Here is an 11,723-nt window from a genome sequence, read left to right as displayed (position 1 = left end):
AGGCCATGGTACGTCCAAAATGTTTCACCATTGGCCTCCTTCATTTTGGCTGCCAAAGATGCTTTCTTTCCTATCCAGCTGCCAAACGTGCTAGCATTCAAGGCTTAGGAGATTTGGCTTGTGGGAAACCTCCCTCCCAGGAAATCTTCTCTCTTGGCAAAATTACTTGAAATGATGAAATGCCATTGTTTGTCATCTTTGTTTTTGACATTCAGAACAATGAGTCATTTTTGCACAACAGGAAAAGACCAGATAGAATTCGAAAATGTTTAATCCCTGGAGGATAGACTCTGGTTTTCAAAATTTTTTAATTTCATCTTCATTGAATATACTTTTCTTTAACAAATAACTGATTCAAAATGTATACTGTTTATATGAATATATTTGTGAATATATATATATGTTAAAATGCTACACAGCTTCCACCACTAGAGGAATAAGGAATAGGACATGGAAATCACTCAGATGATTAAAGTCCCTTCTTTGAAACAAACAAACAGGAAAGTGCACAAATGCACTTCAGGGTTTCCAAGGGAGTTTGGATTTCAAATAAATAAACCCAAAATTTTAACCCAAACCAAAATTTTCAGGATTTCTCAATCTCGTCTGCAAGCTAAAAAACAGACCTAGCTGAAAAGTGAAAAGTGCTTGCTCAGGGTAAAAAGAATGAAAACCATCAATGTGATTAGAAGATGGGTTTGAACTGTGGTTTGATTCTTAAATGCTACATGCAGGTATTAGAGAAGATATAAACCTGGAAGAAAAAAATGAAAGAAACCACTCCAACACGGGGAAGGAGTTTAACCGTCTGTGTAGGGGGCAAACCTTGTTTCCAATGAATTATCTACAGTGCAGTGGCCAGGAGAAAGTACCACCAATAAGACAGCGTGGTTTGCTAAAGCAGCAATGAAAACTGGAAAACTACAGTAGTTATAGCTTTTTAAAATACCCTGCCAACATGTCCCAAATCTAAAGGACCTGAAGATGCTAGACAGCTGCAGGATGCCACTGCTGGCAACTGAATACCTCACCGCTTCACCTCGTTGCCACTTCTCCCATCCTCCCCTCCCTCAGTGGCTGCTGGAGAGTCATAGATCACAGCTGGCCAGCACCAGCAATAAGTGCTTAGTTAGGACAGTTCTTCAAGGTTATGAACCCATCTTTCACTAGGAGCCAGGGCTACTCTGGAAGTCCTAAGGACATGGTAGGTCTGAAGTGCTTCTTTTGCAGGAGAACTGTTATTACGTGCGATCGTGTTAGCAATATCTTAGTGAACCATTGTTCAGCAATTCCTAGAGGCCTTTTATTCCGTGATGCCCAGTGTCGTTACGACAGGCAGTGGTTTTAATATTTGTTCGTCTGAGCATTTTAGCTATATATATTGTACACGGGTATCTCTTTGAAGGATTCCTAGGTATCGCCATTTGAAGAGGTCTGCAGGTGAAGTTCTTCTGTTCAATGGATTTTCATGGAGCTTGTGCAGAAGCCAAGAAGAATAATGGAGGTGGCCAGGTCCCAGGTGAGCACAGACACAACAAAGGAGTGGATACAGCATCCAGGATGAAGGATGCTATCTTTGGTCACAAATTAGCTTACAGTTAAAGAGGATGGGGAAAAACTCAAACAAAATGCAGTGTATATGCTAAGGGTGGAAATCCCATTCATCAAGCCAGTTAGTTCACTCCTCTAATGAAACGGGAAGTTGCATATCGAGTGAATGTGTGGTTTCTGGTGTGAGAATTGGACAGCCTCTCATTTGGCCTCTTGCTTCATGTCCTCCTTGCAGAAATGCCGAAGGAGTCGCTTGAGGTCATGCTGGAGGTCGTCCTGGTCTAATGCTTCTGGGACATCCTCCAGGTGCTCCAGGTAAATGCGTTTTCCATGCTGGTCCTTCACCACAGCCCTCTTCTGGGTTCTAGCTTTACTCATTGTTGTCCTGGAGGAAAACAGACAAGAGGACATTATATTCTTTCTTCACTGCTAAAAGGCAGCCACTACCTTTGGTATAAGAGTACCCATGATACGAAAGTACTGCTTACTGTCTTAACCTCTAGATATTTCTACACTGGGCTATTAGTAGAACAAGTACAGCCATCTTTTCCCTTCTTCCTTTTAAACATGGTTCTCCTATCTGAAATGACTCATGAGATTTTTAAAAAGTATTTTGGAACAAGGAGTTTTTTTTAAACCTTTAGGAAATATTTCAAATAAATGAAACCGTGCTTTCATATGATTCCCTCAAAAAGTAAGTAACCACACAATCATTCATGTTTTGATTAGGAAAGAACGTGACTCCTCCTGAAATAGCGATTCCATACGTAATTTTTGACAGGCTAAGAAAAACAGTTTTTGATTTAATTTATTTAAAATACCTTAGCTGCCAGCTTAATCCTTAGGAGTACTACCCAGCTCAAACTTCCCGAAAATGTCCTAAGAGAACTTTTCCATGGGACATAGGTCTTTAAAAACTGGAATAATATTCTATCAGCATAAAGGCAGGTGACTACCAGCAAGAGTTGCAGGTTGGCCCAGGCCTCTGAAGCTTCATCCGGAGACAGTGGGGAAGGGAGAGGGAAAGGAAAAAACCCACCGAGAGACACATCCTTCCTCTGTCTTCCCAGAACGCAAGTACTGGCCCACTTTATACCTCCTACAGCTACTCAACAGTGTACCAATTTCTTGGCCCGTCATCAGACTGGACATTACTTGAGAAAAGCGGCTCTGACGTACTATTACGTCGGTACTATTATTTTCCTGCATCCTTTCTTGAAAGTGATTATACTGTGATTTGTTCCCTCTCAGTTCTTCTCCCTCTCTACTTGTTTACGGATTTACTTTTGGTTCCATTGGATTTTCGTTGCTGCGCGCAGGCTCTTCTCTAGTTGCGCCGAGCGGGGGCTCCTCTTCGTTGTGGAGCATGGGCTCTAGGCGTGCGGGCTTCAGTAGCTGTGGCGCACGGGCTTAGTTGCTCCGCGGCATGTGGGATCTTCCCGGACCAAGGATCGAACTTGTGTCCCCTGCATTGGCAGGCGGATTCTTAACCACTGCGCCACCAGGGAAGTCCCTTCCTCTCTACTGGTAAATATAATTCTTCATTCCGCACATATGTGGTGAACGTGCCTTATGGGCCAGGTACTATTATTATAATAACAAGTAAGGAAACTGGATCTCAGAGAATTTAAGCAGTGCTCCAAATAAAAAATAATCCAGTTACTACGCAGCGAGGCCAAAAGTCAAAGATTCCAGAGCTTGAATCTGTAACCACGACGCCATGCAGCCTTGCTTTACACCACCATCAGAAGGATCAGTTTTCGTAGCTTTACCCAGCATTTTCCTTATAGATTCCTAGTGTCCGGAAGCTGGGGGCTCTGCCCATGGGCTGCCCTTAGCATTACTCTACCTTCCAACACCTCTATGCATTTCTTAAGATCACCTTGACTTTTAAAAAATGGCTGACTTCAGCCAGCACTCTTCTGGCTTTCCTTTGGACATCTCGTCTCCTACCTTCTTTCGTGTTTTCTTACCTCCCCTTTCCTTTGATTCTACATGAATTATTTTGTATCGGAAAGCTAACTTAAATTTGTTCCTTTTGATAAAAAGGTCAAATTTGGTTCCAGTGGTTGAAATCAGATTATGTTTTCTAACTATTCAGCATCCACATATATTTTTTTCTCCCCAAAGGCAAATATCTGACTATCGCTGCCAAGAGCTAGTAAAAACCTCTTTGGCATTAGTGTCGGGGGATAAGCTTCTATCACAGGACATTCCCTGGTGTTTTGTGCTCACACACGTAGACAAATATATTTATGAATACGCATATGTATACGACTCAAGCAGCGGGTATGATCAAATGTCTTCAGCAACATATAAGATAAAGTGCTGCAGATAACAAACAGACTTCCATGACTAAGTAGCTGTGGAACTGGACTGAGATGTCTATATCCCTAGCTTCGCAACTCACCAGCCGTCACTGCGAATTTTGGATTAATTGATCTCTAAATCTATTCCCATGTGAAGATCTCATGACGCTAGGGTGTCTGTGGTTTATGTGGTTCCATATGAATGATTGAGTAAAAGACTTAAAAGTTCAGAGTATAAGAAGCACTTTATCCTTAATTCATACATAGCATTTTTAAAGTTCTGTGAGCAATTACTCTCTTTTACATTCCTAGCTGGGGCTGTTTTTCACATGTGGTTGGAGGGTGGAATCGTGACAGAACCTTTAATTTCACTGTTCTAATTATTATGCTCTACAGGCTAAACATAGCTTTGTAGAGTACTATAAATGACAATCTTTCTCTTCTTTTCAATGAAGTGAAAAGCAAAACAGTAACTTCAATTTCCATTGTGTCTTTTCACTGCAAAGCTGAGAACATTCTGTCAATCCTCACAGTGCTACTAGAGGCCCAGAGAGAGGTGAGGGTATAGACCAAGGCAACAGTGCCGAAGTTTACACATCAAGTAGGTGATGAGGATGGGGGTGGACTGGAAAGCCTCATAGCTGGTCCCTGTTCATATGCACAAATATGAGCTGCTTACTGCTTTTATGATACTTTCTTAACTTATTAAAGCCCCTGGTTTCAGCCTCGCCAGGTGCATTGAGGTTCAAACCTCATGTTATTTGCCACTCACGCTCATGTTATGTGCCACTCACATGCAGAGTCACGAAGCAGCTTGTTTAAAACAAAAACAAACAAAAACACCATGTGCCGTTCAAAGGAATGATTACCAAGAGCTGAAGGCAGCTGGTCACAAGATTAGTTTGTGAGCAATTGATTAGATTCCTCTTACTGTGCTGGGCAATGGAATATCCCAGCTGCTTGGCCTCAACGAAATTGATGACTTGCTAAAACCCAGGGAGCGACTGTGTAAACAGTTGTCTGACTATCATCATGCCTTAGTATTACATTTAAAGCATCAAGAGGATACTTCAGGAATGACACAGCGACAGATGTACCACATGACAAAAGTCTTACAATGCAGGGAGAGTCTGCAGTTTCCAAGGGGTTTTAAGGTAGATGCAGGGGCTCTATTTTTCTTTTCTTAAAATTGGAAAACTTTTTAAAGGTGTTAGTTGGCAAAGCATCACCCCATGCTAACCCAAACCTTCTAAGTATTGATCCATCCTCCTTCAGGATTTCATTCTCTACTAAACTGGGGGAGTGGACTTTCATGTGGCTACCTGTGTAACTCAGAGCCTGAAGTAAGAAAAAAAAGAAAAGAAGAGAAAACCCATCATAAACCATAGACTGTAACATAACCTATTATTCTGCTTAACGAATAGTATAAAAAAAACATGCTTGAAAGGATAAAGAAAAACAATTCTTAGGGGCAGATCTAATTATTGAGTTTTATTTAGCAAGTCTGTTAAATTTCTCCCGTTTGTGAGGGAGATTTGTTCTATTGATAATTATTTTACAATTCTTGCAAACTATACTGGTTGACTTCTACTTTTGTGCTTGACTTACCTGCATCCTTTCTGCAGTGAAGACTCTAATAACAAATACAATGAATAATGACCAGAGGCAAAAACAAGCAACAGGCAAATAAGGCCCAAAGTGTATAATCAGATAATACATCTTTTGATTGTCCAAGGTCACCAGTTGTCAAAATGTGAAGAACTAAAAGTATTTAAAATAAGGTATGCTCTTAATATCCCAATGCATTCATATATAATCTCAATGCATATTGTGGGTATAAAGGAGGACATACATGTAACATTTAACTTCAAAATGTTTCAATAGCAAAGAGTGTTTCAAAGATGTTTGCACATGCCCGCCATCCCTTAGTTGAAACCTTTGGCGCCAGATGTGTTTTAGATTTCAGATTTTTTTTCCTTTTGGATTTTAGAAAGGTAATATGATGTATATACTGTATATTCTAATAGCTCAGATAGGATAGGGACAGCATCCTGTAATCAAAGCCATTGATATATCAATAGCAAAACATGAACATTCACTCTTGTAGAGTAAAAAAGACTGCCAAGTCATTACAGCCCCATGTCAGTTCACATTAAGTTTTATTGCCAAATTAGCTTGCTACTAACTTATAAAACTTGTTTTGGTTTTCAGAATGTTGGGTTTTTTTTTTTTTAAGATATGGAAATTTATTTCAGATGATCTTCACCAGCACCATAAGTTCCATTCCCTGGATCAAAATTCTTATACCAACATTTTGATATCTTCAGTGTTCTAAATCCAGAATTCAAAATAGAAAATTGTGACATTTTATTCAAATTGGCTGTTCATTTATTGAAAAGACGTAGAATGTGTAGTTTGAAAAACATTCTAGACAATAAACGGCAGTCTGAAACCCTCTTTTAACTGGTGATATAGAAACAAAATATTCAATATTATATAAAATAAGCCAATTCATTTTTAATTGCAAAATGCTAATATAAGGTTATCAATTATGGCATTTGTAGCATTACCAATCTATTAGTTGTGGGGGTTTTTATTAATTTTTATTGGAGTACGGTCGTTTTACAATGTTGTATTAGCCTCCACTGCACAACAAAATGAATCAGCATATACACGTACAGATATCCCCTCCCCTTTTTTTTTGCGGTGCGCGGGCCTCTCTCTCCCGTTGTGGAGCACAGGCTCCGGACACGCAGGCTCAGCGGCCATGGCTCACGGGCCCAGCCGCTCCGCGGCATGTGGGATCTTCCCGGACCGGGGCAAGAACCCATGTCCCCTCCTGCATCGGCAGGCGGACTCTCAACCACTACGCCACCAGGGAAGCCCTATCCCCTCCCTTTTGGACTTCCCTCCCATTTAAGTTACCACAGTGCACTAGGTGAGCTCCAGAATGTTGGGATTTTTGAATTGTAATAAGTGTTTGTGGATGTCACCGTGGACCTGTTTCCTAATTACTGAAAATCAGAACTTAACTAATAAAAGATACCCGAATTTTCTTTAATGCCTATCGTTGGAAATATCTGAGAATATTTGCTAGCAAAGATAATGTACAATACCTATTTCTTTCCCTTACTAATTGGGACTGCAAGTCACTTCTGGGACTTTTAGGCAAGATGTACAATCATCTCCCGACTTCAGAGACTCTGATTCTCATTGAGCTGAAGCGAATCCTGGTCATATGGATTTTTTTTTTTTGCGGTACGCGGGCCTCTCACTGTCGTGGCCTCTCCCGTTGCGGAGCACAGGCTCCGGACGCGCAGGCTCAGCGGCCATGGCTCATGGGCCTAGCCGCTCCGCGGCATGTGGGATCCTCCCGGACCGGGGCACAAACCCGCGTCCCCTGCATCGGCAGGCGGACTCTCAATCACTGTGCCATGAGGGAAGCCCCATATGGATTTTTTAAAGCTTTTAAGGTGGCACAAATGAACACAATAAGTTGAGTAAAATATTATTTCACTGTATACATTATTCAAACAGGAATTCTACTCTCTTGAATTATTCCGCATCCTTCCATGAATACATGTATGGAATGACACAATGATAAATGATTTTCTTCTCAAACACAAAGCACACATAAAATACCCCCCCACACACACACACAGACAAAGTGATGATGCTTTATACCTCTTCAAAGTCATCTTTGGCTGAAGGAAGATCAGTGGCTAAACTAGAATCCCCCAGATGCTTCTCCATCCTCTCTCCATGTACCACAGTTGTTTTAACAACTTTGCTGACTCTACGGCCTTCCACTGGTTCAGCCTGAAATTGTGAGGTACTGGACAAAATGCTGGGCTCAGACAAAGTTACCTGATGAATGAAGGACATACAATATACAGTTTCTGACTGCCAAAATGTAACGATGATGAATTTTTCTATGTTAAAAAACACATTACAATGGTATACCCTGAAAACAGCATTTTGTCAACAAGAAGCAGTTAGAAGAAAACTCTAGAATCAATTGGTAATATCTATATTATGACTATATGTACACAGTACCAAATCAACTACTTAATTAGTCACTTGAACGAAAATTGGTCAGGAAGCTTCATGACTGAGAAATTGACTGCTCAGTGTAGTGCAGACATAGCACCCTGTGGATGAGCTCTCTTTTCCCATGTGTAAATGCTTTGTTTTGACATTATGGAGACGAAATTAACCTCCAAAGGAGAAACTGTCAGAGCTATGAGAAACTGAAAATGTAGATTTTTAGAGAACCTCATGTGTATAATAATTACATTTTGAGGATGTGAATGAATGCGAGATGGTAAGAATCTCCCAAATTACATGTCAAAGAGAGTAAATACGTTTCTGAAAGAGGGAAGTAAAACAGAAAGAAATAAAACTATAAATCAAGTGAGTTTCTGGATCCTGATTTCAGTGACTCTGAAATGCAGAAGTTTGGAAATCAAATATCTCTCTAAGGTGCCCTACAGAAGGCTGCTGCTGCCTACTGGGCAAAGCACCACAGTGCATTTACACAAGTATTTTTCAGAACCTACTGCTTGCCAACTGATCGGATCGCTGTCTTTTAAAATTTGACTTTTGGATTTTGGCTGCAGTCAACTGAATTAAAGAGAAAGTAGAACTAGAAAGGACAAAAGACAATGAGTATAATGGTTACAAATCTCACTGATGGTTACCTAAAAATTCCACAAAATCACGAAGAAAAAAAATGAATGTGTAACTAAACGAAGACTGCCTTATAAAGGGGAGAAGTGAGGCCAATAGGAAAAAGCAATCTCGTCCATCTCCTGTGAGCTGTATTTTACACCTCTCTATAAAATCAGTTCTGGAGAATCAGATGGTCTCACCTCCGACTGTTCAGTGTCACTCTTTAACACAATGCGCTTTATGACTTTGGAATAGCCATCCCCTTCCTCAATGTTGATGGGATCCTGTGGTGTTCCCTGCATCGTAATCTCTTCTTTCTCTGTGCCATCAGAGGAGACGTACCGCCTAATGATTTTCCTAGTAACCTGGAAGATATTTTATTCCTGTGTCTTGTTTTTGAGTGACAGTGCCAGGGTACTGATACATTTTAGACAGGAGGCTTGAAATTAACCATGGGGAGATACTTAAGATAATACCTTCTTTACCACAGTGTGTCCCTGCTCATCGATGTATTCTTCTTCTGTGACTGTTTCCGGGGGTATGTCAGGCATATCATCTCCCTACACATTTGAAAGAAAAGGGTCACTTCCATGTTTGGCATCAATGCTGAGGAACTACTCCCAAGTGCTTACAATGCCAGGAACGTTAGAAAATTACAGGGGCTTTGAGAAGCATTGCTGAGATGCCAAATCCTGTTAAGTAGTATGTTTAAAAGAAAGAAAAAAAAAAGGTGGGTAATAACATGCTAGAGAACCTGACCAAAGTCAGCTCAAACTTAAACAAACAAGCAAACAAACAAAAACAGACAAGCCAGAGGTGAGGTGGGTGGAACTGAAGAGGCTAAATCTTGCTCTTTGCTCTCTTGGAGGTAGGCGGCGAGTGTCATTACCGCTGCATTTCTTCACAAACAGAACTTAGGAGAGTTACGGGATCTGCTTTCTGAAGGCCATGCATTACCTAAGGAGCATGCCAAGCCCTCCATTCTAGGTCGGCCACTCTCAAAGGGTTACGGGGACAGAACTGTCCCGGACGTGCAGTAATTTAACAGCTGGTACCTGAATAATCACTCGTCGGCGGACAACCCTGGTAGTTAGCATCGCTTCCTCATCTGAGCTGGCCTCCAGCTCACCTAATTCCTCTGTTAGCTCCTGGTGGAAGCATGGAAGCACTTTTTTTTTTATCATGCTAAGGAATGTCCTCACTACTCGTTTCTGCTTTAGCTCACACCGGTTTCCGAAAGCTTTATTCATGGTGATTTTGGTGGAAAAGCCAGCAGGAGTGAAAACAGTGCATGCTGGGCTCAAACTTCAGTGAGAATATAGCTTTTTGTTCTTTGAATGAAAAAAACAAATTCTGGATTCTGAAAGCTGTCTGAGCACCCATCTGTCGAAATCCATCAGAAGAAACAAGCAGCTTGCCCACATTACATCTTGGACTCAAACTCCTGGTGAATAACCAAACGTAAGCATAGACCCTAGGCAGCACGATAAATACTTGTGAGCCATTGCCTCTTGGGTTTAGGCTTAGAATGATCCAACCAAAGGTACAGAAATGTCTTAATTCTTGTAGCAGAACTTTCTGCAGGAAGTCAAAGTTTCCTGTAGTTATTATCTGGCCAGTAGTACACTTCCCTACTGGCAAGACAGAGGAAGGAAGACGGGCTACGAATAGTATTAGACTCATTTTGCAGAGAAGTTGAGGTGCAGAGGCCAATCCAATTTTATGGGTCTGGCCCAAGGCAAAAGCCGGAGCTAAGAACATAACTTTAGATTAAAACGTATGTCTTGGGAGCTATATATCGAATCACTCTTTCCTAATGGAATGCTATTAAAAAAAAGAAAAGAAAACTCAACTAAATTTTGTCAACATAGTTTAAAATACCACTTATATTTCTATATTCTTTCCTGCTAAAGGAAAACATGTAAATTTTAAACCAAATTATTATTTAAATACACTTAGGAATCTGCTGCCTAGAAATATGGTCAGCAAGAAAAGTGATTGAAATTGGACCCTCAAGTCAGGGTCATGAGAGGATAAGGGTCAAAATAGGAAGCTTAAGAATTGGAAATTCATCAAGAATAAGTAGAACAGGCCCATATAAATAATGTGGAATACAGAACAACTTGTCAAAATTTATTTACATACACAGAACAGATTAAATATATGAATTATCCAGATGACTGTCTCAAGCCTATGCTTCAATTAGCCTATAGATTCTTAGACTAAAATTGGCAACATTTAAGTCCAGACAGCATCTACCAAACATTTTTACTAGGATTCATTTAAGCCAAAAACTTGGAGATGAATAATTCTATACAAAGGCAAACTTGGAATAAAAATTCATTCATGGGATGAATTCATTATTTAAGATAACTGCCAAAATTTCGAGCAGTTCTCATCTGCCTGGACCTCCGCTAATTTTAAACTATGATTTTAGATAAATCCTGCTAGCAGATATCACACTCATAGTGAACAAAAACAAATGTAGATGTTAAGCCCAAAGATATGTCATATCACTTTCTCCCCCAGAGTTTTAACTATTTTATAAAACATTCTTTCCTAAAAGATGTATATTCATGCTTTAAAAATACTTCGACATATGTTTTTGAATCCAAAAAGGAAAAATATATCTAATTTAATCCTCTACAGAGTTACTGGAATGCAGATTCTTCTCCCTCTCCTCCCCTCCCTGGGATTCATTCTGATTCAGGAGTCCTAAGTAGGGAGGAATCAAGCCCTCCAGTTAAAGCTGAGGGATATGAACCATTCAGACCAGTTTTGAGAATAAATGGTTTAAATGAGTCTCTCCACCTCTCTTCACAACATCAAAGCTCACTTAAAGACAAAGGAAAGATGGATGCATATTCACGCTGCTATCGATTTTCTGACATTTAGAACCAGCCATCAATTTAGGCATAATGTCCTTTTCATGAGTCATTCTTAAAATAAATATAAGGAGATTTCGCTTGGAAATAATCCTTCGTCTAATGAGAAAAATTTGTTTTGGGAGTAAACCCCACTCAATATCCACAGCTTGTGTGCTCATCACCTGACAGCACGGACCTAATGAACAAGAGTGCAGGTTCCAGCAATTTCCCATGGCAGGCCGACTTACTTACCTGAGGCTCGGTTAATTCCCCTCACTAGTCTTCTTTATGCCCAAGATTACTAATTTTGAAAAGCTACATCTGG

General features: G+C 40.3%; 1 protein-coding gene across 2 annotated transcripts in view; it reads right to left on the bottom strand.

The window, feature by feature from the left end:
* Window positions 1–1,752: 1,752 nt before the first annotated feature.
* Window positions 1,753–11,723, bottom strand: part of ANK2 (ankyrin 2) — a 240,546-nt gene continuing 230,575 nt past the window's right edge. For both annotated transcript variants that reach the window (XM_065877734.1, XM_065877735.1), the window contains 6 exons: window positions 9,587–9,679; window positions 9,008–9,091; window positions 8,732–8,896; window positions 7,545–7,727; window positions 5,107–5,198; window positions 1,753–1,936 (listed from right to left, as the gene is read on the bottom strand). In XM_065877734.1, coding sequence (XP_065733806.1) covers window positions 1,753–1,936; window positions 5,107–5,198; window positions 7,545–7,727; window positions 8,732–8,896; window positions 9,008–9,091; window positions 9,587–9,679 — 801 coding nt within the window. The remainder of the gene's footprint in view (window positions 1,937–5,106; window positions 5,199–7,544; window positions 7,728–8,731; window positions 8,897–9,007; window positions 9,092–9,586; window positions 9,680–11,723) is intronic.

This window comes from Phocoena phocoena, chromosome 5 (assembly GCF_963924675.1).
Source record: "Phocoena phocoena chromosome 5, mPhoPho1.1, whole genome shotgun sequence".
NCBI lineage: Eukaryota > Metazoa > Chordata > Mammalia > Artiodactyla > Phocoenidae > Phocoena > Phocoena phocoena.
This window is presented reverse-complemented; position numbering and strand designations above follow the sequence as displayed.